The following is a 20,413-nucleotide window of genomic DNA, read 5'->3' as shown; positions in this document are numbered from 1 at the left end:
AAAGAAAATAAAAAACAAAACGACACATTGTGGCGGAGCGTTGCGTATCTGTTAATCAAGTTCTTATCCTTTTACTTTGATTTACTTGAGCAATGAGAATGGTCATTGGCGGTGTGATCTGAAACTGAAGAAATGCTTCTTCAAACGAGGCAAATTGGGGCTGCGGATGCATGTCCATGGATCACAGTGACACCCACAAAGAAAAGGAACGGTAAACAGTGTTCTTCATTGAGAATTGGGAGTCCAAAATGCTCAGTATCAACCCAATTGGAATTGAAGAGTGACAACAATACGATGACAAAGCCGTATCCAGCAGAGGTTTCGAGGACCATAATGGAGTTGGCACGTGTGGGCACGCTTTCCACGTTGACCCAGGAGGCTTTGCCTCTGGGTATTGGGGTTCGTTTCGGCGTTGACCCTGAACATGGCACTCCCTTCTTCTGCTTCAATCCCTCTAATCCTTCCAACATTCCCTCGTCCCTCCACGTTCAGGTGTGTGTGTGTGTGTGTGTGGTCAAAATTGGGAATTTGCATTCAAAGGATTCATTTGTTCTTCTGTTTCTTTTAATCAGTTTGAACAGTGTGGATTGCGCACTCCTCAATGCACTATTCAAGGAACCCTTACCAAACCACAGGATCCAAAGGTGAGTAAGTAAGCAAAGGACTTAAGCTTTCAATTTTGTATTTTGTTGTATGTTTTATTAATCAAATGTCATCATATGTATGTAGCGGTTTGTTGCTGTGTGGAGGAAGAGATTTGGAGAAGAGGTTGATCAAGATTTTATTTACATTATTGCCATTGATCGGGTGCTGCAATTGGAAAACTTTCAGGAGGTAGGAATAGGTACTGAAATATTAACCTAACCCAACCATGCAAGTTTGCTACTTTTTATAACTACGGCAATGATGTGTTGCAGGATGGTGTATGGGTCTCTTCTTTAGATTACAAAAATGCACAACCTGATCCTCTTCGAGACTTTGCGGACAATTTAGTCTCTGAAATCAACACCAACAATATGGAAGACATTACTCGCTTTTGCAATGTGTTTGTTGATTTGGATTTCCTGGTTTGTGCCTAACACTATCTGTGTCTTTTATATATTGTTCCTGTTCTGATTGTAGATACATGAAAGGGACCTAAATGACATTGCTAAGGTGTTAACTTTTGAACGTATTTAATTTGCTGTGGAAGGTTTCGGAAGCAAAGATGATATGGGTTGATCGCTTGGGCTTTGATATGCGTTTGTCTTGCCCTGAAAAAGGTGTGTTTGATGTTCGCATTCCTTTCCCTAGAGAAGTGACGGATGAAAAAGGTGCCAAGTCCACATTTAATTGTATGTCACAAATGGCTTGGGAGATTGAAAGAAACTTCCAGCATCCTGACTTTCCCAAGGTTAAACATTTGAAGACCGTAAAGTCATCCTTTCTGTACCCATTCTGAATTTCTTAGTTAAACATCCATCCTTGGTATGCTTTGTAATTTTTCAAAGAATATGACCATGTCTGTTGTGTTTGTATTCCCTCATGATCCCTTAGAGGCTTCATGTTGAGATCATCGTCGATACTAGACTTCATTTAGTTTTGCAACGCAAGTTTTGACTCGTGTTGTCCGTTGCGGCCTCCAGGATATTTAATTTTATTTGAATTATAAAAAACTAGTGAGTTAGTAGAAGAATGCAATGCTGTTACTGGAAAATCTGTTTTCCGATATCTTTTCTATAATGAAAAAGAAATTACATTATGCAATATACGTTAGAAGGGAATAAAATGACATTTATCTATATAATTCCTCTAGAGGTGTGTATTCATTTTAGTAAATACATGTTTTCCTTTTTTAAAATGCGACAATGAAATTTGAAAAGCTAAAATGAGACTGCGGGGGGATTTTTAATTTCTTTTTAATGATTGTGTAACAATGATAGCACATAATAAATTTACCAAAGTGAAAACATTTTTAATTCAAGCAGTATCAGTGATAGCATACAAGTAACAGTGAAGGCCTACTTGCTAAGTAACAATTTGTTCGTCACACAAGTACAAAGACAATTATATAGCAGCTAGAGTGAAGCGAAATTGATGGCTCACTTTTTTTATTTTACTAATAAAGTCTGCCTGTTTAATGCTACTATCCTTCCTCTGCTTGGGCTGAAACATTGATTTAATCTTGTTCTCTAAACTCTGCGTTGTATATTTAATATGCTTGTCAGCCTTAGCATCACTTTCAGTTAACAAACTGTAATTCTTCACGTAGGCCTTATAGATTGGTAGAATACCTTCCGCCAAATGCTTGCATACATTTTCCCTCAAGATCTCATCGGAGATCACCCAACTTGATTGCTTCTTGCACCTTTCATCAAAAGCTAGATTGAAAGCATTGAGTCTCTTAACCAAATCTTGGCTAGTCACACTTGCACTTGAGGATGAAAGCAAGTCCTTTTGAATTACAAGAATAGTTAGAAGCTTTCCCCAGCTATTCCTCAAATAAAGTGCTACATAATAGTCCTTATATTGTTCGTGGGCTTTTAACCAAGAATCTCCCATCATATTTCCAAGCACAGTCCCCCTCAAACTGTAGAAATGACAGTGATTATTCATCATAAAAAGGTAGGACAGAGTGATATCTTCATAGGCCTTTGACCAAGCATCCAAATTTACTGCAACCTCCTTAATTGCATTATATATTTTGCTTAAAACAATACCCTCTTCGTACACTTCCTTTCTCCAGCTAAGATGTATTTTCAAAACCTGTGTCAAATGTGGCCCATAGGCATCTCCAAGCAGCTGATTGCAGTAATCAGTAACAAAGTTTACCAGCCGGGGAACGCCGCCATCAGGGGGAGGAGAAGTTGGCCTTTGCAACTTCACTTGTGCTGGAAGTTGCCAGAATATCTCACTGGCACCATTAACAACTTTGTTGATAAGATCCTTTGTCACAGTTCTAATTTCTTCACAAGCTTTCCCACTGAAAAGCTGGTTGAATTTTAGTCTTAGACCATTTAAGACCCTGAATATGGACAGCAGGTTCAACAACTTGAAGGGGTCATTTTTCCTCTCAGTAACAATCCTTCCAAATTGTATAAAAGAAAGAATTCCTGATTCAACGGCTATCTTTGCAAAACATCCCATCCATGCTTCTGGACCAATTTTCCCAAAGACATTATTTGAGAGCCTGTACTCAACCTCAAGCAGTTGCTGCACAACCAACTCCAAATGGCTGCCCCATTGGTCTATGTAACTCTCCATACACTGTACATTCTCAAATCCAGCAGTTGGAATCTCAAGGTAACTCAAATCCAAAGTCTTCAAACTTCGACGAGCATTCGTACCTCGAACTTCAACATATATAGATTCACACTTGTCGAGCCTGTCATTGGCACTTAATCTCTCAATGATGGCCTGTAATCTCCCTGCTGAAGAACCATTCATTAGAAAAGTTTGTTTGGCAATGCTGGCTTGCTGACCAATGTGTGATGTTAATGAAACCAAAGGGAGAGGCATCGAGTTTGCCATCAAAAGCCTGTGGAACTCAATCTCTAGTTTGTCAAAGGCAGTACTAAGAAAGCCTCCATGAAGCCGAGCACGTACCTCCATGACCTGCAATTCTTGCAATATTTTCAAAGATTTATTCACATTCAACAGGTAAAGCTCATTGGTGATTGCTTTGTCTTGTAAGAACTCAAAAACGCCGTGCAACCAGCCCACTGCTAATCTGCAATTATCAGTGAGAAGCTTCAGTGCTTCCTCAAGCTTCTTTGTGTCTGAGACATACGTGTATAGATCAGAACTGGGGTCTGTCAAGAGAGAATGCTCCAATTGATGAACAGAGTCAAAAACCTTGAGGGCTGCAGCAGCAGAACATAGAACACTGTCTATGCTTTGACCAATGTTGACCAAAAAACACTTTTGCATTGAGATGGGTCTAAGTGAAGCTTGCAAGGACAGACATCTCTGTTTAAGTAGCTCCAATCTTGAGCCAGACTCTTCTAATGCAGAGCCAATAACGCTTGATGTTTCCAAGCTAGTTGACAAGCACTTTCTAGCGGCTTCAAGATTCCCCTGGCTTTCCATATCAATGGCAAATCAAGTACTAACGCAAAATGATTACTAGTTTGGCTTTTAGATTGCATTCAGATTATTCAGTTTGGTCTAATGATGAAGATAATCTTTGTTGGATTCTTGTGTATCGCCCCACTCAATTCCTTTCACCAAACTCAACAAACAAAGTAAAAAAGGAGGTAACTTCACTTGCAATACAAACATACAAGAAACCTCAACCACCAAGCAGTAGAGCTTCCTTGAATAGGCATACCATTTGCCCAACTAATTTCCCGAGCCATTATTTATTTATCATCTTGTAATAGTCACTCCTAGCTTTATTGTTTAATTTGAAGACAGAGACCTGCTAGTCTTGCTTCAATTACCTCAACAATCTCCCAACCACATATATCGAAATTATCATTTTCGACTAAAGCTGTTAAAATAGGTTAAATTTAGGATGTACTAACCCACTTATTTTATAAAATAAGTAATAATTATTATATTATTTATTAAATTATTTTATTTAAATGAATCAAAAATTATATTTAAAATATAAAAATAATTTTAAAAATAAAAAAATATTTATTCGATTTTATCATAAAATAATATTAAATATAATTATATTATAAAATTAAATTAAATTTAGCTTTTGTATTTATTTATTTTTATTAATTAAATTTAATATAATACGTTAATAATTTATGATTTTAATTAAAAATAAGTACTAAATATTTTTAACTAAACAATAATTAAATGATAAAATAATATTTTATAAAATACTAATCAATAATTATTTTAATAAATTTAATCAGTTCTAGTATGTTTAAATATTTTTTAATGACTTTTAATAATTATAGATTTATTATAGTTTAAGTTCATACATGGTATAATTATTTTTAATATAAATATAAATATATAGAATCTTAAATGATTAATTTAATAATTATATAATCTTAAATGATTAATTTTAATAAATTTTATATAGACGGTATAGATAGATTTTTATTATTAAAAAAATATAGTGATTAATATACACTTAAAATTTAATAATTAGTAAATATTTATATAAATCAATATATAAATAAAAAATTAAATTATTAGTTAATTTATCAATTTATATATAATATATAAGTATGTGTTTTAATTTATCGTATACATACTATTTTTTTATTACATTAATGCTATGATGTAGTTAATTTTACGTATATTTATGAGTTTAAAATAATAAATAATGTATAAAAATTAAATATTATATATATTGTATTTAGTTTAAAATTTTATATTAATTTTTATCACAAATTTTTTATTAAGATAAAAATTTAGAAACACAAGTTATTTTAATTTAAATAATATTTTTATTAAATAAGATGAGTCAAATTTTAAATTTGTAAATATTCATTAATTCTTACTATGTTTATATGTTACTTCTGTGCATTTATAAATTTTATAATGTAAAATATTTTACATCTACAATTTTTACAATAAAATATTTATTTATTTATTTATTTTAACATATTAACTTTCATTCACTAGATTTAACAAATTTTGTGAGTGTTATTTTTTTTTCCTCAATTTTATATGTTTATTGTGACTTTATTTATTGAATACAAAATATTTTTACATAAATAAAATATGATCTTAAAATATATATATATATATATATATATAATATTTTTAATAATTTTATGAAAATAAATCAAGAAAATAATAATATAAAAAATTTATATGAAAATTAATTTTAATAGAATGTAAATTTAATTTTTGGTAGAAATTTAGAGGGATTTGAAGAAAAGAAAAAATGCCAGGAAATTTACAAAATAGAAAATAGGATAAATGATTTTATTTTTGAGAAGGAAATTCATTCCATTCAATTGCGAGTAGTTGTTCTCTCCGAAAACGGAATTAAAATAAAGAATATGTTAATCGTGGACACATAAGTTGTTATTTTACACATACACTTTGATCAACTAAAGACAAGTGTCATAGCTTATGAATTATGTCCATAGAGTGATGCGAATTTAAAGTTCGAACTCTTGCTCGTACCTAGAGTGATCAAGGACGCAGTGTCCAAATAACTAATGATATACGAAAAAAAGGCACACAAACTTCAAATTATTCGCGTGATAACTACTCCCTCCCATTCTTTTAATAAGAAAAAGAAAGACTAGATCACCAGACCAAAAACAAATTAAATCAATTATATTTTTTATAAATATAAATTTTATTCTAAAAATATCTATAATATTAAATAATATAATTGATAATTTATATATTTAATGACACTAAAAAAAATTATATATAAAAAATTTAACAATTAATACATTTTAAATCTATTATTTATTTTTTATAATAAAAATTAAAAAAATACTTTATTTTGTTTGTTATAAAAAGTAACGGAGGGAATCCCATTTATCATTAATGATTATTATCCAAAGACATGCGAACGTATATATGCAAGGCCAGCCAGAACAAATAGTCATTTGATTGATTCTCATATCAATATATGGTGTCCGCCCCCATGTGTAGAAACATAAAAGATGGGTAATAAGGATTTTTCGTAAGTAATATCCAAGGAAAGAATACAAACAAAATTGAACTTCAAAAGGGGAATAAAAAATTAATACTAACAAGTCGGCTGCAACCAAAAGCCACAAGAATTTGAAGCCATAACCAAGCTTGAAGTTAGCCGACACCAGAAGCTACACAAAGTTGATAAGACATACAAGCAGAGAAGCATCAGAGAAAACGCGGCATTTGCTCCTATCAAGCGGTTCCCTTCTGTTTCAAAGTTATCTTATCCCCAAGACTGAGAGCAATTCCCTGAGTTTTACTTCTTATTCTGATGTATCCACTCAACTTACCATCTGCTTGCTTTTCAATGCTCACATTCACCAAGGCATCTTCCCCAAACACACTCTTAGCATAAAGGTTTGCGGCTAGGAAACCACAATCACCTTCCAATGCCGATCTAACAAGAGACAATGAAAACCAAAAAAGAAGTCATGCAACATAACAAAAATGAAGAATAGATAAGCATTTGAAAAAAAAAAATATGTTTAGCTCAACTGTTTATGCAATTCAACTAACTATCAATTACCACACATGCTCTTTGGATAAGATATAACTTATTTACGAATTTTTTTTAAAGAAAAAACTTGTTTTAAATATTTTTAGACATGCTTTATAATTAAAAAAATACTTTTCTTAGAAAAGTAAAAACAAACAGGTCTTTAAATCTAGGCAGTAGGTGCTCAGGAATACACACAATAACTGTCAGTGTGTCTGCATGTCAAGGTGTGTTACAGAGTACCTTTCATGAATAAAAGCAGTGCCTACAACAGGAACTGAGCAGCGTTAGAGAACTTACGGTGGAGTCAAGCACTTCATATTTGTAGACTTGATAATGTGGTTCAGGAACTCCCTCTCATCTTGCAATACTGTATTTACAGCAACCTAAAGCATAATATAAATTTTAATGAAAGGATACACATATCACTATCATATGTGTGCTTGAGATAACGCACAAATGTGTCAACTTGGGCATTACATATCTTGAAACATGTATGATATGGGAACAAAAAGGAAAGGTCAAACACTCATCAGAGACAATAATATAATTACTAGGATGTTACATTTCAGCACAATGACAAGATAATGGATCAAAACTATAAATTTTTACAAACTATCAAAATTCTTCACCAATAGCCTACACCAAAGGGCTTAATCAATTAGCATGCTTCCTTAGTAAGTATCATATTATTGTCAAGGTAGTAAGCCAGTATAACACGTTCAACATCAAACTTCAACATAACTACAGAAACATTAACAATAAACATGAAAAGTAATATGAACTTCGCCAAAATAGCACTATCTCAACCAGCAAGATACCATCACCGATGCATATATCATGGACTGAATTCTGTTAGGAAACAAGTTCAAATCATAACTTTATGAGCATACCCCATAAAAACACCAGGAGCTCATTATAAAAGCACACCATGAGTCTAAAATATAAAGCAGCTACATTTTTTTCACATAATCTTCTTTAATGAAAGTGGGTTGAAATAGGTAATATAAGGTAGCATTATAATTGTTTTATCCCTTGGTCAAAAATACCCAATGAGAGAAAGAGGAAAGAGATTTACCTTGTTTTCCCACTCAAATTCTGCCCACATGGTTCTGAATGCCACATCAGCACAAGATGCAGGAGAAATGTAGTCCATGATATCAATATGGATATCATTTAGCACAATAACTGTTCTCTGAAGAATATTTGAAGATGTTTCATAGACTATGTTACCAAATATAACCCCTGTTTCAGTTGAAGAAACCTTAATGTTGGCCTTAATCTGTTTGCTTGATTCTGGAGCCAGGGTATAATTTTGTGGACGCTCAACAAGTTTGAGATCACCCATGGTTGCTAATTCCAAACACAAATTTTGGAGAGTTTCCTTGGTTCGGTTGATGACGGTGACATCAAGGACAATGTCATAGTGATGCACAGTCACATATGCTTCAGCATAAACCGGATCACTGAATCCAGTGAGCTGAAGAATGCGATTGAGCTTATTTGCATCATCTGCATCCTTCGTAAACTCTCCAGTAGCACGTTTAAGATCGTCTTGAACCTCATCTTCCAGCTCAAGTTGGCTCATGCCCTGAAGAATTAAAAGAATACACAGATTGAACGTTACATGAAAAATCAGAAAAGCTAGTGCATTGAGCACATTAACAGATGCTGCTATAAGATCCATTGAACCATAAGCCACTTGAAGGAATCACACTCAAGTGACGTGAGCCAATTTAACAACATAAATTTGGCAATGCATTTTGTCACAACTTAATATCAGCATAAATACAACATAGTTCACAGCATGCAAAATGAAAAACTCGAGAAAATAATCAAACAGTCATTCAGTTGCATCCTTCTTATTAAGAGAGTAAATAAATACAGTTATCATACCTTCCTGCTCTTCAAATGGTAAAAATCAATAAGATCATCAGGCTGTGCATTAGATATTTGAGCCTTTGCTTTAATCTCTTCAGTCTCACGACGCTGCTTATCGGCAAGCATTTTCACAAAGCTCTGTCTGCAAGATTGCAGCCATATCTTCCTTATCTCATCACCCGTGTTGCACAGCAATCTAATGCAGAGGACAACCCTATCATGAGAATCATTATCAATTGGATGTGGAAGAATTGAAGACTGTCCCAGCTGCAGCATTGAGACTATAATCAACAAAGCTTGCGTAGTTGCTTTGTTAACTTCGACTTTTGAAGTCTGGACCTCTTCCAACCTTAAGACAAGTTTTGTGAGTGTACACGCAACTACTGCCCCAAGAAAGAAATCACCGGAAAGAATCAGTGATCTCAAGTTACCAGTAGAAGAAAGAGACCCCTGTACAAGGGTAGGTGGTGACATGGCAGTTTCTAGAGCTGCACTCTGGGTGGCATAGGTCCCATCTGCAAGAATTGCAGGCCGCCTGGAAGACACAGTGGTTGAGATTACCTGTGGCGTTGTTCTTGATGTGTCCTGACCCTCTCCTTCCTCAGTGACAGTATAAAATGGAAGGTCACCAAGACACTGTTTAATGGTTGCAATTCCACTCTCAACCTCAGAAAGTGACAGGCAATATTCCCCAATTATCCAGAGAGCACATGAACACACTCTCGCAGCACGGATTTGGTAGAAAGTATCCAAAAGCCTGGTGATTATGGAAATGCGCAACTTTGGGTTGGTCTCAATGATCTCGCGCACGAAAACAATCACATCCATGGCAGAAGCCACATTGGTATCCCCCAAGAAGTCCATCAACAGATGCACAACAGTGCTTGCCACCTCCGGGAACTTAATAGCACAAGTATGTATAGCTTGCACCAGCATCTGCCTGTACTCACCGTTCTTCTCGTGCTCCCCACTTTGAGTTTTGACAACTTCTTTCTTGAGCATCATAACAACCTCATCAATGTTCCTGGGAGTAATGAGCTCAAGGGCAATATCAAGAGTCTTCCTCCTAATATCAGGATTGGGAGTGGAAAGAGCCCGAAGGACATCCATGACCATTTCAACCATGATTTCCCTGTTTGAACTCTTGAGCTCATTAAGTCGATCAAGCACAATGAGTTTGACATTGTTATCACTCTGGGAAAGCAACAACTGACAGTAAGTACTGGCAGCAGCTCTAATGGCAGTGGGGGCAGAAGAGAGGGACACAAGGGTTCCAGCACATTCATAAATAACAGCAGTGGAAGGGGCATTCAACAAAGATATGATAATCTTTATGTATTTCCCCTTCTCCCCCTTATTAGTCCTGCAAACCTTCCTAATCAATTCCAACACAACCATCTGAAGCTGTTCACCCCAATCATTAATTCTGTCGATATTGGTAAACAGATAATTGATGGCACGATCCTGAGCACAAGAAAATAGCATAAGGAAAGCATTGCGCTTACTAGAAGGATCCTGCTCGGTGGAGAGGAACTTCTCCACGATCTCGGGCGCGCTGTCGAGTAACTGCTCCCCCTGAGGAAGCTTGTAAACGGACATAACGGCAAGAACGGCGTTGCGACGGACGAAAGGGTGACGGTGTTCAAGGTTGGAGAGAATAGAAGGGATTAGAGGTTCAATGATCTCAGACTCGTTGAGACGGCAGAGGAAACGGAGCGTGACGCCACGGATGTATTCGTTGGGGTGCTGAAGGTTGTTGCGTAGGTTCTGGCAAATGAGAATCATCTCGGGAAGGACCTTACCACGCGAATCGGTCTTGTCAATGATCTCAAGGTAGAGAAGGAGGAGCTTCTGGATGGTGTGATCCTCTGAGGGAAGGACGTAGCGGATTATGGTGATGAACAGCTGTGGGATGCTCTCGCCGTTGAGGAGGAGCATGATGGCCTTCTTCAACGCGTCGATCTTTGCTGCGACGTCGTTTCCTTCGAGCGCTTCCTTGATCTCGTTGGCCAACGCGGGCGTTCCCTTGTCGAAGTGAACCACCAGAGTGCACGACTTCTCCATTTCTGATCTGCAGTTGTCTCAGAGCAGATCTGATCTCACAATTTCGGAATGACACAAAGAAATTACACAGTTAACGGTGGAGAAGACGAAGGAGCTGAATGCAGATCTGTGGGATCTGAGTCTGAGACTTGAAGTAAGAACAAACAAAGCACACACCTATCGGATCGCCATCTTCATCTTTTCTAATTGCTTTCTTTGCCTCTCTTGGGCCCAACTTCATTTTAGTTTTCTTCTCTGTCCAATCATTTGTTGGGCCTCAGAGTCTGTGTGGGCCTTTCTTGCTTTCTCTAATATAGATATAACAAAAAGGAAATAAAAACACGACAATGGCCGCCATTCTTCGGCCCAATATTCATTGTTGCATTTTTTTGTCCAACTAGCGAAGGACACAAAAAATGATAAAATTCAAATATATTTAAGGGCTAACATTTTTGTCAGATTAAAAAAATAACGTTTTTTTCACTATCTAATATTTTAATATTGTTTTCAATAATTTTATAGGTAGTTTTTTATTATCATATTTAGGATTTTGATTTATTTGTCCATTTACATACAGGATCACAAAATGGAGCAATAGCATCTTTGCAACAGAAAAATAAAATAGAAGGACGAATGAGTCATATTACTCTGATTGCATTAGTAACGTTACCAGTGAATAAGAAATGAGCACATCGGCACGTGGTTTTCTAATATGGATGGATCTTAAAATACACGCAATAATAAATAATAACCAGTAACTATACCCCACGGATTTATTTTATTTCTATTAAACTGATTTATTTTAAAATAAAATATATATAATTTAAATATAATATATATAATAAAATTTTATTATATTACAAATGCACAACTGTAGTTAAACGTTACAATTTAATTATTTTTTTATCTTCAATATTTGATGATGAATATTTCAAATTTTTTATATATAAAATATGAATAAGTTTTTATTGAATATCATTTATAGCAATTTTATTATTGACATTTTTAACATTATACAACTATCAAATTTTAATAAAATTATCTTAAATATAATTGAAAGATAATAAATATGAATCACTTATAACTTCAATTCTTATGTTATAAAAAGTATTATAATTAATTTTAATAAATTTAAATTTAATATAATTTATAGTAAATTTATTTATATAATATATTTTATAATGATTTTAAATATTTTAAATCTTAATCAATATAAATACATAGAATAATAAGTAAATTAATAATCATAAATTTTACTATATATAAAAATAAATAATAATAACATGATTAAAAAAATATTGATATTTTTAAAAAATTATTCTACCACTATCCAACCAAATAGTTGTCTCTACTTATTGGCTGTGCTCCTTTTTTCTTTTTATATATTTCTCTCTCTCTCTCACACACACACACACACACACACACAAACAAACGGCAACTAGTGCACGTGTCGTTTGTTCTCGTCAACATTATAACAAGATATTAAATCCTTCTCTGGATCTCATCCTTAAGTAAAAGTTCAAAAACCATTATTGCATTAGGTATTTAAAAAAGACACTTTATCTCATTTTAGTCACTGGTATACAAGAACAGCATATACTCATATACCATGAAAGTTGAAACGTCGAGTTACTGAGTAACATTAGTTCCAATTGCCTATTGCCTAATGCCTTGCCCGTATGAAACTAAAACATACCAACATGTATTTTTCTTAATGTGAATCCCTTCTTAAAGAGAGTGTAGTGTGTATATGAAGTTGTTGGAAGATCATTTTCAGTATCAATAACAGATGTTATTAAAAGAAAAAATAGTTGGACTTTGGAAACAAACAATAAACACTTAAAAGCCAATTTTTGAGGCGGATTAGTCGGAATATTAGATATCCAATTCCTCTCCTTCAAATATATTTATGTTCTTTGAAAATGGTCAATATTTTATCACATCGGAAAGGTTGTGAGGACTTTGTTGGATGAAGACATGTCACTAATAGTGAATACTAAATGCAACTTTGGTTGACCTCTCAATTCCCTAACAAATGTTTTGTAGATAATTTAATTATCATTTCTTCTCTTCAAAATAAAATAATTTCCTAGTTGTTGATAAGAGTCGTTTAAAGATAAACATTTTAAAAACCATGAATTCAAATTCATAAAGAAAATGTTAAGTGTAACACTCCCAGTGAAAAATTTTTTATTGGAAGGAATCGTACTTATGAAACTGATATTTTATAATGTGTGGCCATTGGCTTGGGGGTGTGGAGCTTAAGATGAAAAAGAATATACAAGGACCCCATTTGTTTTTATTGACGGCTCCTTCCTCAACTTGCTATCCAACTACTTCATCACCTCTATATATATACATATACATTAAAAAAAAATTAAAATTTTTCATTGTACTTTTAATTTAAAGCGTATTCATTTGTGTGTTCCTTTTATTTTTTAAAATAAATAAATCCTTTAATCTTTAAAATTAATAAATGATTTTTTTTCATCAATTTTCTTCTGTAACAAATTATCAAATTCTCATTTTCCATCTAATATATGAAGTTCACAATGAATTGTGAAAAAATTAGTCAAAATTTAATAAAATTTCAAAATTTATATAATATAGTTAGATTTTTTTTTTATCTTTAAAGTAATTAAATATTATAGTTTAAAAATCAGAGTAAAAAAATTACAAAATTGACTATTACATGTTAAAGTTGTGTTCTAGCAGTTGGACATGTTCTAGTTATTTTATTAGTTTTAGGAAGAAAAAAATTAGTAGAAAAATTTAATTGACTAAAATATTTTGAATTTTTTTTGCATAAAATAAATTTAAAAAATATTTTTAAATAAATATAAAATTGAATTAATATTCGTGTTTAAAAAATTTAAACATTTTACCACTTAAAAAATTAATAATTTATTAATATATTAAAAAGAGAAACGATTTACTTCCATTTTTTTTGTTTTTAAATTATAAATTACTAATTAGTTTTTTAAGATATCAATTGAAGAAAAAAAAAACAAAAATATTTATTATATCAAAATCTAAAATTATTTAATCCACTCCTCTTTTAGGTAAAGCAACTACTAACAAGTGTTTGTAAGACACTTGCGAATGGAAAAAAAAAAAAAGAGAGAAGGAAATATTTAATAAAATCATTTATTATATTATAAATATAAAATATACAATGCTTATTTTCAAGCAATCAAATATATTTAACTAGTTGTGCTAAATATTATATTAAAGATATTCGTTAAGAAAAATTTGAATAATTAAATATTTAACAAAATACATTAAATTGTTTTCAATAATACTTTTTAAGACAGAACAATTCTTACATAAGCATTATATGATCATCAAGAATGCAAATAATTAATTTTTAACATATTAATATTATATGTGATAAAAATCAGTAAATAATAATTTATATTAAAAATTATAACAGTTAATAGTATTAATATAGTAAATAATGTTAAATTTAAAAATTATACCTTATATAGCTTCTTATTATATGTAATATTACACAGATTAAAACAATGATGAAGTCTATCTCCAAATTAAAGATCCTTTAATTAAGCATTCGTCATCAAAAGTCCTTTTAAATTTTCAACAAGAGTTTATTAATGACATTGGTTAAAAACAAAAGTCCATGAAAGTCCACGTAAGAGTTTAGGGAGCACGTCATTGTCAGTGGCAGTGTCGGTGATGAACTAAAGAAAGAGAAGAGTGTTACAATTACATTTACAAAACATCATCAACTTGGGTTTTGTCTCCGTGTTCCCCACCTCCATGTGCTCCTAAAGCTCCTTCTTTCTGTTTTCTGGGTCTTCATGCTTCAGTTCTACTTTAAGTTTAGGGTTGCTTCTCAAATCTGATATTGCATTCCCAATTTAGAGAGTGATACCCACAATAACCAAAGATGGGAGTGGATTTAAGACAAGTGGTGGCTGGTGTCCTCACCCTCACAATGTTCGTCATGCTTATACATATGATCAAAAGGGACCATTTTGATTCTGTTGAAGTAAGAAACACTATCTATCCCTTTTTTCATTTATGTTCAGAGTTACCATCTTTCACTTTCTTCCCCTTTTCTCCCTTACATTACTGTGTCAAAAAAATAGCTTGTGGGATCTGAATTGCTATAAGAATAAAATGAAATTCAAGGATCAAATGAAACCCATTTGTGTATAGCTTGTAGAAATGATAGATCCTCAATTCACAAACGAGGAGAAAGTAGTTGCTTATGGTAAACGGTGGATAGAATGCACGCGAGTAGTGTTAAAAGCTAGATTTTTTGGACAGTGGTATCTTATTCTCTATACTTGTCGGATCATTGATTGATTTGTGAGAAGACATGAATGGATTAATAAACTGCGATGCTTCAATGTCTGAACTTCTATCATATGACTGTTCTTCCAGCTTGGTGCGAAAATGGAATGCTGTTAGCAGTTAATTGGTGATCCTGCACTTTGAAAGAAACATGCTATACTCTAATTATGGAGTGGAATTGGGGAAATTAAAGGGAAAAAACTGTAGCAAATCTATCCAAATAGATTAGTCAAGCTCAGGCTTGTTAAACAGGCTAATTGAAAACTCCCTTTTCTTGCCGTTAGTCTTCTTCTGTCTATTCTGTCTCTACCTAATTTTCTTACCTATCCAAATTCAGAATCCTCTTTTATACCTTCAAGGCCAGGTCTCCTTCCCCACAAAGCCTCTTCTTTTTTTTTTTTCAAAAAAAGAAAAGAAAGGAAATAATAAAGGGAGACTCATTTCAATACATGTTCAAGGGTTTTCTAATGCAGATTTATTCTGACTATTACTCTTCTAATTTTTTTTAATATATTTACAATTAATTCATTCCACTTATCTTTCTTTTATTTTTTGTTTTACAAGGACAAACTTCCAGGAACAGCAGAGGATTTCAACTTTGAAAATGCAAAGCTTGATACTACTCATGTTAGAAAGAATATAGGATTTTTGAAGGGAAATGCTGATCAATTAAAACCATGTTGGGTTAAGCCATCTGGAGGTAAAATTTGATTTTAAAGACATGAAAATTGTCAAGGAACTTACATCATGTACCAGAAAGAGTTACACGTGTTCAAATTTTCTGTCCATATTAATTAATATTTGGGCAATGGCTGGCAGACAGCGTGGAGCAGACTGATGGCTTTGTTACCTTTTCACTAACCAATGGTCCAGAGTACCATATATCTCAGGTAACTGATTCAACTATTGTGCTTAACTCATTGAGGAGCTGCTTATGTATTAGTTATGTAAAGATACTTGCAGCTATTATTCAAACATCAGCAATATTTTCCCTTTGATAATTCCCTCTCTTTCTCTCTCTTTCTCTCTCGTCCTCCTTAATCGCCTACTTCTTTCCATTTCTGACCTCTTCACTGACTTTAATTTGATCCATGTGGTTCTTTAATTTACGTATGTTCTCAATTTGAATTTTTTCCTTAATGCCAAGTATTGAGTTCAATTCTTGATTTTTCCGTTTCTTAACTATTTAATTTCAATTATTATTACCTATATTCTTATTTCTGGTAATTCCTTGTCCAGATAGCAGATGCAGTGATTGTTGCTCAAAGTCTTGGAGCAACACTTGTCATCCCTGACATTAGAGGAAGCCAACCTGGTGACAAGAGGTTAGTACTGACTTTCATTCTAGAAAATATTGAGGGTACAAGAGGTGTATAACAAGGAAAATGTTGACATTAATTGCTTCTCCGATCAATCTCTATTGTAGTTGAAGAGATTTTTGGCCTTTTTGGGGCTAGTTTTATTTCTTTGTTTTTGGAGAAGTAGCCATAATTTTGTTGCTTGTTCGTTTAACTTTCTGCTGGGATTGACACTAATCTTATCTTGCCAACAACTAAGACCTATTAGCTACTGATGTAAACAATACGGTGTTGAGTTATCTTCAGTTTTAAACTTCAACGTAGATATGTTTTTCTGCCATTATGTAATGCCAGTTTACTCTATTTGATGTCTATCCAGATTCCTGGCATTGCTTAAGAAATAGAATTCGTTATCATGGAGAAGGGAATGGGGAGGTGGTTTTAGCTGTGTCACATTCAGCTGTTCCCCCAAGTCCCTCCTTCAAATATAAAAGCCCCACAAACACCAGCTTGGTATTATCCATGGTGGCCAAGTTTAAGGTCAAAAACTGGAAAAATGACTCAAAAGTTCTCTTCTTTTCAAAAATGAGAAGAATCTTTTAGCTTTGTTATTTCTGGCTCCATTCATATTGCAAGCTTCCTTGGGATGGAACTTGATTTGAAAATGCTCTATTCTGATGACATTGCTGAATAGCTGACAGTTTTACTCAATTTGAAATCGGTTACTTTGGGTATATAGATGCACTTGCATGTGCCTAATATAATTTGTGTCTCAGGAACTTCGAGGACATTTATGATATTGATGTGTTCATGAAAAGCATGGAAGGAGTGGTCAGAGTGGTAAAGGATCTTCCTGCCCATGTCTCAACACAGAAAATTGCTGCTGTGAAGGTCCCCAACCGGGTTACAGAAGACTACATAGCTAAACATGTTGAACCTATTTATAGATCAAAGGGAAATATAAGGCTTGCAACTTACTTTCCTTCAATAAACATGAGAAAAGCAGGGAAAAAAGGTGACACTGATTCTGTTGGATGCTTAGCAATGTATGGAAGCTTAGAGTTGCAGCAAGAAATGCATGACCTTGTTGACTCTATGGTTGAAAGACTTAGAACTTTAAGCCGAAAGTCAGATGGTCAATTCATAGCTGTGGATTTGAGAGTTGAGATGTTGGATAAGAAGGGTTGCCAAGGAAGTGATAGTGATGGAGAGAAGAGCTGCTTCAATGCACAAGAGGTTGCAATGTTTCTGAGGAAGATTGGTTTTGACAAGGATACTACAATCTATGTGACGCAATCAAGGTGGGATGGAAGCCTTGATTCTCTTAAAGATTTGTTCCCTAAAACTTACACGAAGGTGAGATATTTGTTCTTATTTCATCTCCTCTCTCTCTTCTCATACACTTTATTTGTTATTTGAATGCTCAGATGAAATTCTACAGCTTGCATTTTTTCTAGTAAGCACAAAATTTCTAATTTTTTTATGATAATTACAGGAAGCCATCATTCCAGCAGATAAGAAAAAGCTCCTAGATTCTGAAGACTCTGAATTGGAGAAAGTGATTGACTTTTACATTAGTTCTGAGAGTGATGTTTTCGTACCAGCAATTTCAGGTCTATTATATGCGAATGTAGCTGGTAAGAGAATTGGTTCTGGTAAAACCCAGATACTAGTTCCAGCTAATATTCCAGATTCAACTGCTTCTGCCTCCGGTTTCTTGTCCCCTTATATCTCCAAGAAAAACCACTTTGCCTATTCTTGTTACTGTTAGTTTGCATTGAAGACATTCCTAGCCTCTATTAGTAAATGTTGTGTAGCCATTGTATTGAATGATGCTTTCCAATGTACCCTTTTGGGAGTTTCAGTATTAATGGCCTAAGGCTTTTTGTTTTTAAATTTTTATGAGCATTCAACAAAAAATTCTGTTCACTAGACTGGAGTTACAGTCATTTGACATGTACACAGGGCATTCTGTTCGCATATTTAGTTTGTAAAATTATGGTTGCCCCATAATTATTTTTCATAATGAAACAATTGATAATCCATTCATTGGGCATTTAAGAGGATAGATTGGAATTTTATTGTAGGCAAAATTTAAGTGTAGTTTCTTGGGTATTCTTAGTATTTCTCAATCAAAAATAATTTTTTTTGATAATCTGAAATAACATTAAATTATCATATTTTATGTATGCGAAAATATAATTTTGACTTTAAACAATCCTGAAAATACTTAAAGAACTGTGTTTAGTTATCATTTTACTATATTTTCTTAATAATTCTTTTACTACCATATAAAGTAAATATTGAATAAAAAAGTGCATACCTTCGTTATTTAAAAAAAATAATCAATAATGGAAATTTTTTAATTGAATAATCGGAAGCATTTGAAGGAAAGAGGATTTCTAGTTATTTTATAGATAGTGGTTTTGTGGAAAAATAAATCCTTATGGGTATTTATATGTTTCAAAAGAGAAGTAAGCAACCATCTAAAACGGCTTCAATTGCAGTGACTCTGTCCTGCATCAATTTAACTATGAACATTCGACAATTATATGTAGTATGCAGGTAGCATTATTTTGTCTCGATTCAAATCACACGATCTAAGCATTGTCCTTGTCTAAGGTTAGAGTTTAATGTTTGTGAAAAACTGCTTTTTGAAGTAGAGGGTGAAAAAGAAAACAAAAACAGAAATGAAACCAAGGCCTTTAAGTTCAACAATGTTTGCATCAGCAAGTAAGATGACAATGGAAGACGATTGAATAATTTCAAGATTTTAAACTTACTGAAGTTAATATGTCATTATTTTCTCATTTTACATTTTCCTTATTCGCTTGTCTCCAACAATTAATACCCAAAATGCGCATGTTTATTTTTTAATACTTAAGCAAGCATGTCCTTATTACTTGAATTGTTATTGAGAAAGAGATATTTAAAGATATAAATATCATCATGTTATTTTTTAAATTTATTCAATATAATTTAGTCTTTTAATTAAAAAAAAAGCGACTAATGATCTCGCTAATAAAATAAATATCTAATATTTCAATTGTTAAACAAACATTTTTTTTTCTTTAATCTCACGATTTGTGTATAGAAAATCAATTTCAACGGTACTTATGGTATATCTAGTTTCACGTTAGGATGCAGATAAATTCATATTTATTTGAATACTATTAGTTATAATTTTTATTTTATATGATGTATGTTTAGAGGCTTTATATCATATTTCTAAACACACACTTACTATTTTATCATTGAAGTACTAAATTTAGATTTATTATTCGTTAAATATATTTTTTAGAAAGATTAATTTATTTATCTGCCATACATTAATTGAATTTTTTTATTGGTCTAGTCATTGATTGGTTGCAAAGAGAATAAAGTATGAATGCTTTTATTAATAAAGGTGCCGTCTTAGCTCAGCCGGTAGAGCGCATGGCTTTTAACCATGTGGTCGTGGGTTCGATTCCCACAGACGGTGTATGTTTTCTTCCATTTTTGCTATTTACTTGCTAACAAACGACTTAATTTTTGTTATTGTTTGCTCAGTGAATTTTAATTTTATTGCTACCATTAATTAATCTCACCATACCAACTTCATAATAATAAAAATTTTTAATATACATTAAAAATGCAATAAATAATAAATTTGTATCATAATTATAATATTTAATAATATTAATCTATTATATTTTATAATTTTTAATAAAAACTTATTAAATAATAATAATATCCTTTACAATTGTCAGTCACCCCGCTGTTCAAAGAG

General features: G+C 32.8%; 4 protein-coding genes and 1 non-coding gene across 6 annotated transcripts; 3 read left to right on the top strand and 2 right to left on the bottom strand.

Moving 5' to 3' along the window:
• The first annotated feature begins 29 nt into the window (after positions 1-29).
• LOC113857148 (glutamyl-tRNA reductase-binding protein, chloroplastic) lies at positions 30-4,464 on the top strand. 2 transcript variants are annotated; one of them, XM_027488910.1, is made up of 6 exons: positions 74-492; positions 573-644; positions 730-834; positions 918-1,067; positions 1,193-1,393; positions 2,252-4,464. In XM_027488910.1, exons 1-6 carry the CDS (start codon positions 133-135, stop codon positions 2,258-2,260), a joined length of 897 nt encoding a protein of 298 aa, XP_027344711.1. In that variant the 5' UTR covers positions 74-132; the 3' UTR covers positions 2,261-4,464. The 2 variants fall into 2 exon arrangements, with proteins under 2 accessions (XP_027344710.1, XP_027344711.1); XM_027488909.1 differs by lacking the exon at positions 2,252-4,464 and having other exon boundaries at positions 30-492; positions 1,193-1,723.
• On the bottom strand, positions 2,312-4,068 carry LOC113857240 (exocyst complex component EXO70B1). Its single transcript, XM_027489037.1, has 2 exons — positions 2,446-4,068; positions 2,312-2,347 (listed from the first exon to the last, which is right to left on the bottom strand). Exons 1-2 carry the CDS (start codon positions 4,066-4,068, stop codon positions 2,312-2,314), a joined length of 1,659 nt encoding a protein of 552 aa, XP_027344838.1.
• Positions 4,465-6,491: 2,027 nt separating the features above from the next.
• Positions 6,492-11,247, bottom strand: LOC113857110 (coatomer subunit beta-1-like). Its single transcript, XM_027488850.1, has 4 exons — positions 9,002-11,247; positions 8,184-8,696; positions 7,406-7,491; positions 6,492-7,006 (listed from the first exon to the last, which is right to left on the bottom strand). Exons 1-4 carry the CDS (start codon positions 11,048-11,050, stop codon positions 6,802-6,804), a joined length of 2,853 nt encoding a protein of 950 aa, XP_027344651.1. The 5' UTR covers positions 11,051-11,247; the 3' UTR covers positions 6,492-6,801.
• Positions 11,248-14,773: 3,526 nt separating this feature from the next.
• Positions 14,774-18,727, top strand: LOC113857147 (protein MANNAN SYNTHESIS-RELATED 1-like). Its single transcript, XM_027488907.1, has 6 exons — positions 14,774-15,038; positions 15,911-16,046; positions 16,166-16,236; positions 16,586-16,671; positions 17,421-18,000; positions 18,140-18,727. The coding sequence occupies exons 1-6, from the start codon at positions 14,937-14,939 to the stop codon at positions 18,413-18,415; spliced, it is 1,251 nt and encodes a 416-aa protein (XP_027344708.1). The 5' UTR covers positions 14,774-14,936; the 3' UTR covers positions 18,416-18,727.
• A 1,325-nt stretch (positions 18,728-20,052) lies between these two features.
• Positions 20,053-20,125, top strand: TRNAK-UUU. Its single transcript has one exon. It is a non-coding gene; the product is annotated as a tRNA-Lys (tRNA).
• The last annotated feature ends 288 nt before the right edge of the window (positions 20,126-20,413 follow it).

Source organism: Abrus precatorius, unplaced genomic scaffold (genome assembly GCF_003935025.1).
Source record: "Abrus precatorius isolate BTA unplaced genomic scaffold, Abrus_2018 Scaffold153, whole genome shotgun sequence".
In the NCBI taxonomy this organism is placed as follows: domain Eukaryota; kingdom Viridiplantae; phylum Streptophyta; class Magnoliopsida; order Fabales; family Fabaceae; genus Abrus; species Abrus precatorius.
Note: the sequence above shows the minus strand (reverse complement) of the source record. Positions and strands in the feature narration are given on the sequence as shown.

Bases quoted from the DNA above. Each gene is read 5' to 3' on its own strand.
- LOC113857148 (XM_027488909.1), top strand. From the start codon at position 133: ATGCTTCTTCAAACGAGGCAAATTGGGGCTGCGGATGCATGTCCATGG. The intron at 493-572 runs GTGTGTGTGTGT...TCTTTTAATCAG, and splicing joins CCTCGTCCCTCCACGTTCAG to TTTGAACAGTGTGGATTGCG. The intron at 835-917 runs GTAGGAATAGGT...GATGTGTTGCAG, and splicing joins AATTGGAAAACTTTCAGGAG to GATGGTGTATGGGTCTCTTC.
- LOC113857240 (XM_027489037.1), bottom strand. From the start codon at position 4,068: ATGGAAAGCCAGGGGAATCTTGAAGCCGCTAGAAAGTGCTTGTCAACT. The intron at 2,348-2,445 runs GTAATTCAAAAG...TTTTGATGAAAG, and splicing joins GAAAGCTTCTAACTATTCTT to GTGCAAGAAGCAATCAAGTT.
- LOC113857110 (XM_027488850.1), bottom strand. From the start codon at position 11,050: ATGGAGAAGTCGTGCACTCTGGTGGTTCACTTCGACAAGGGAACGCCC. The intron at 8,697-9,001 runs GTATGATAACTG...TTAATTCTTCAG, and splicing joins ACCATTTGAAGAGCAGGAAG to GGCATGAGCCAACTTGAGCT. The intron at 7,492-8,183 runs GTAAATCTCTTT...ATTATGCTTTAG, and splicing joins AATTTGAGTGGGAAAACAAG to GTTGCTGTAAATACAGTATT.
- LOC113857147 (XM_027488907.1), top strand. From the start codon at position 14,937: ATGGGAGTGGATTTAAGACAAGTGGTGGCTGGTGTCCTCACCCTCACA. The intron at 16,047-16,165 runs GTAAAATTTGAT...AATGGCTGGCAG, and splicing joins TTGGGTTAAGCCATCTGGAG to ACAGCGTGGAGCAGACTGAT. The intron at 18,001-18,139 runs GTGAGATATTTG...TGATAATTACAG, and splicing joins TCCCTAAAACTTACACGAAG to GAAGCCATCATTCCAGCAGA.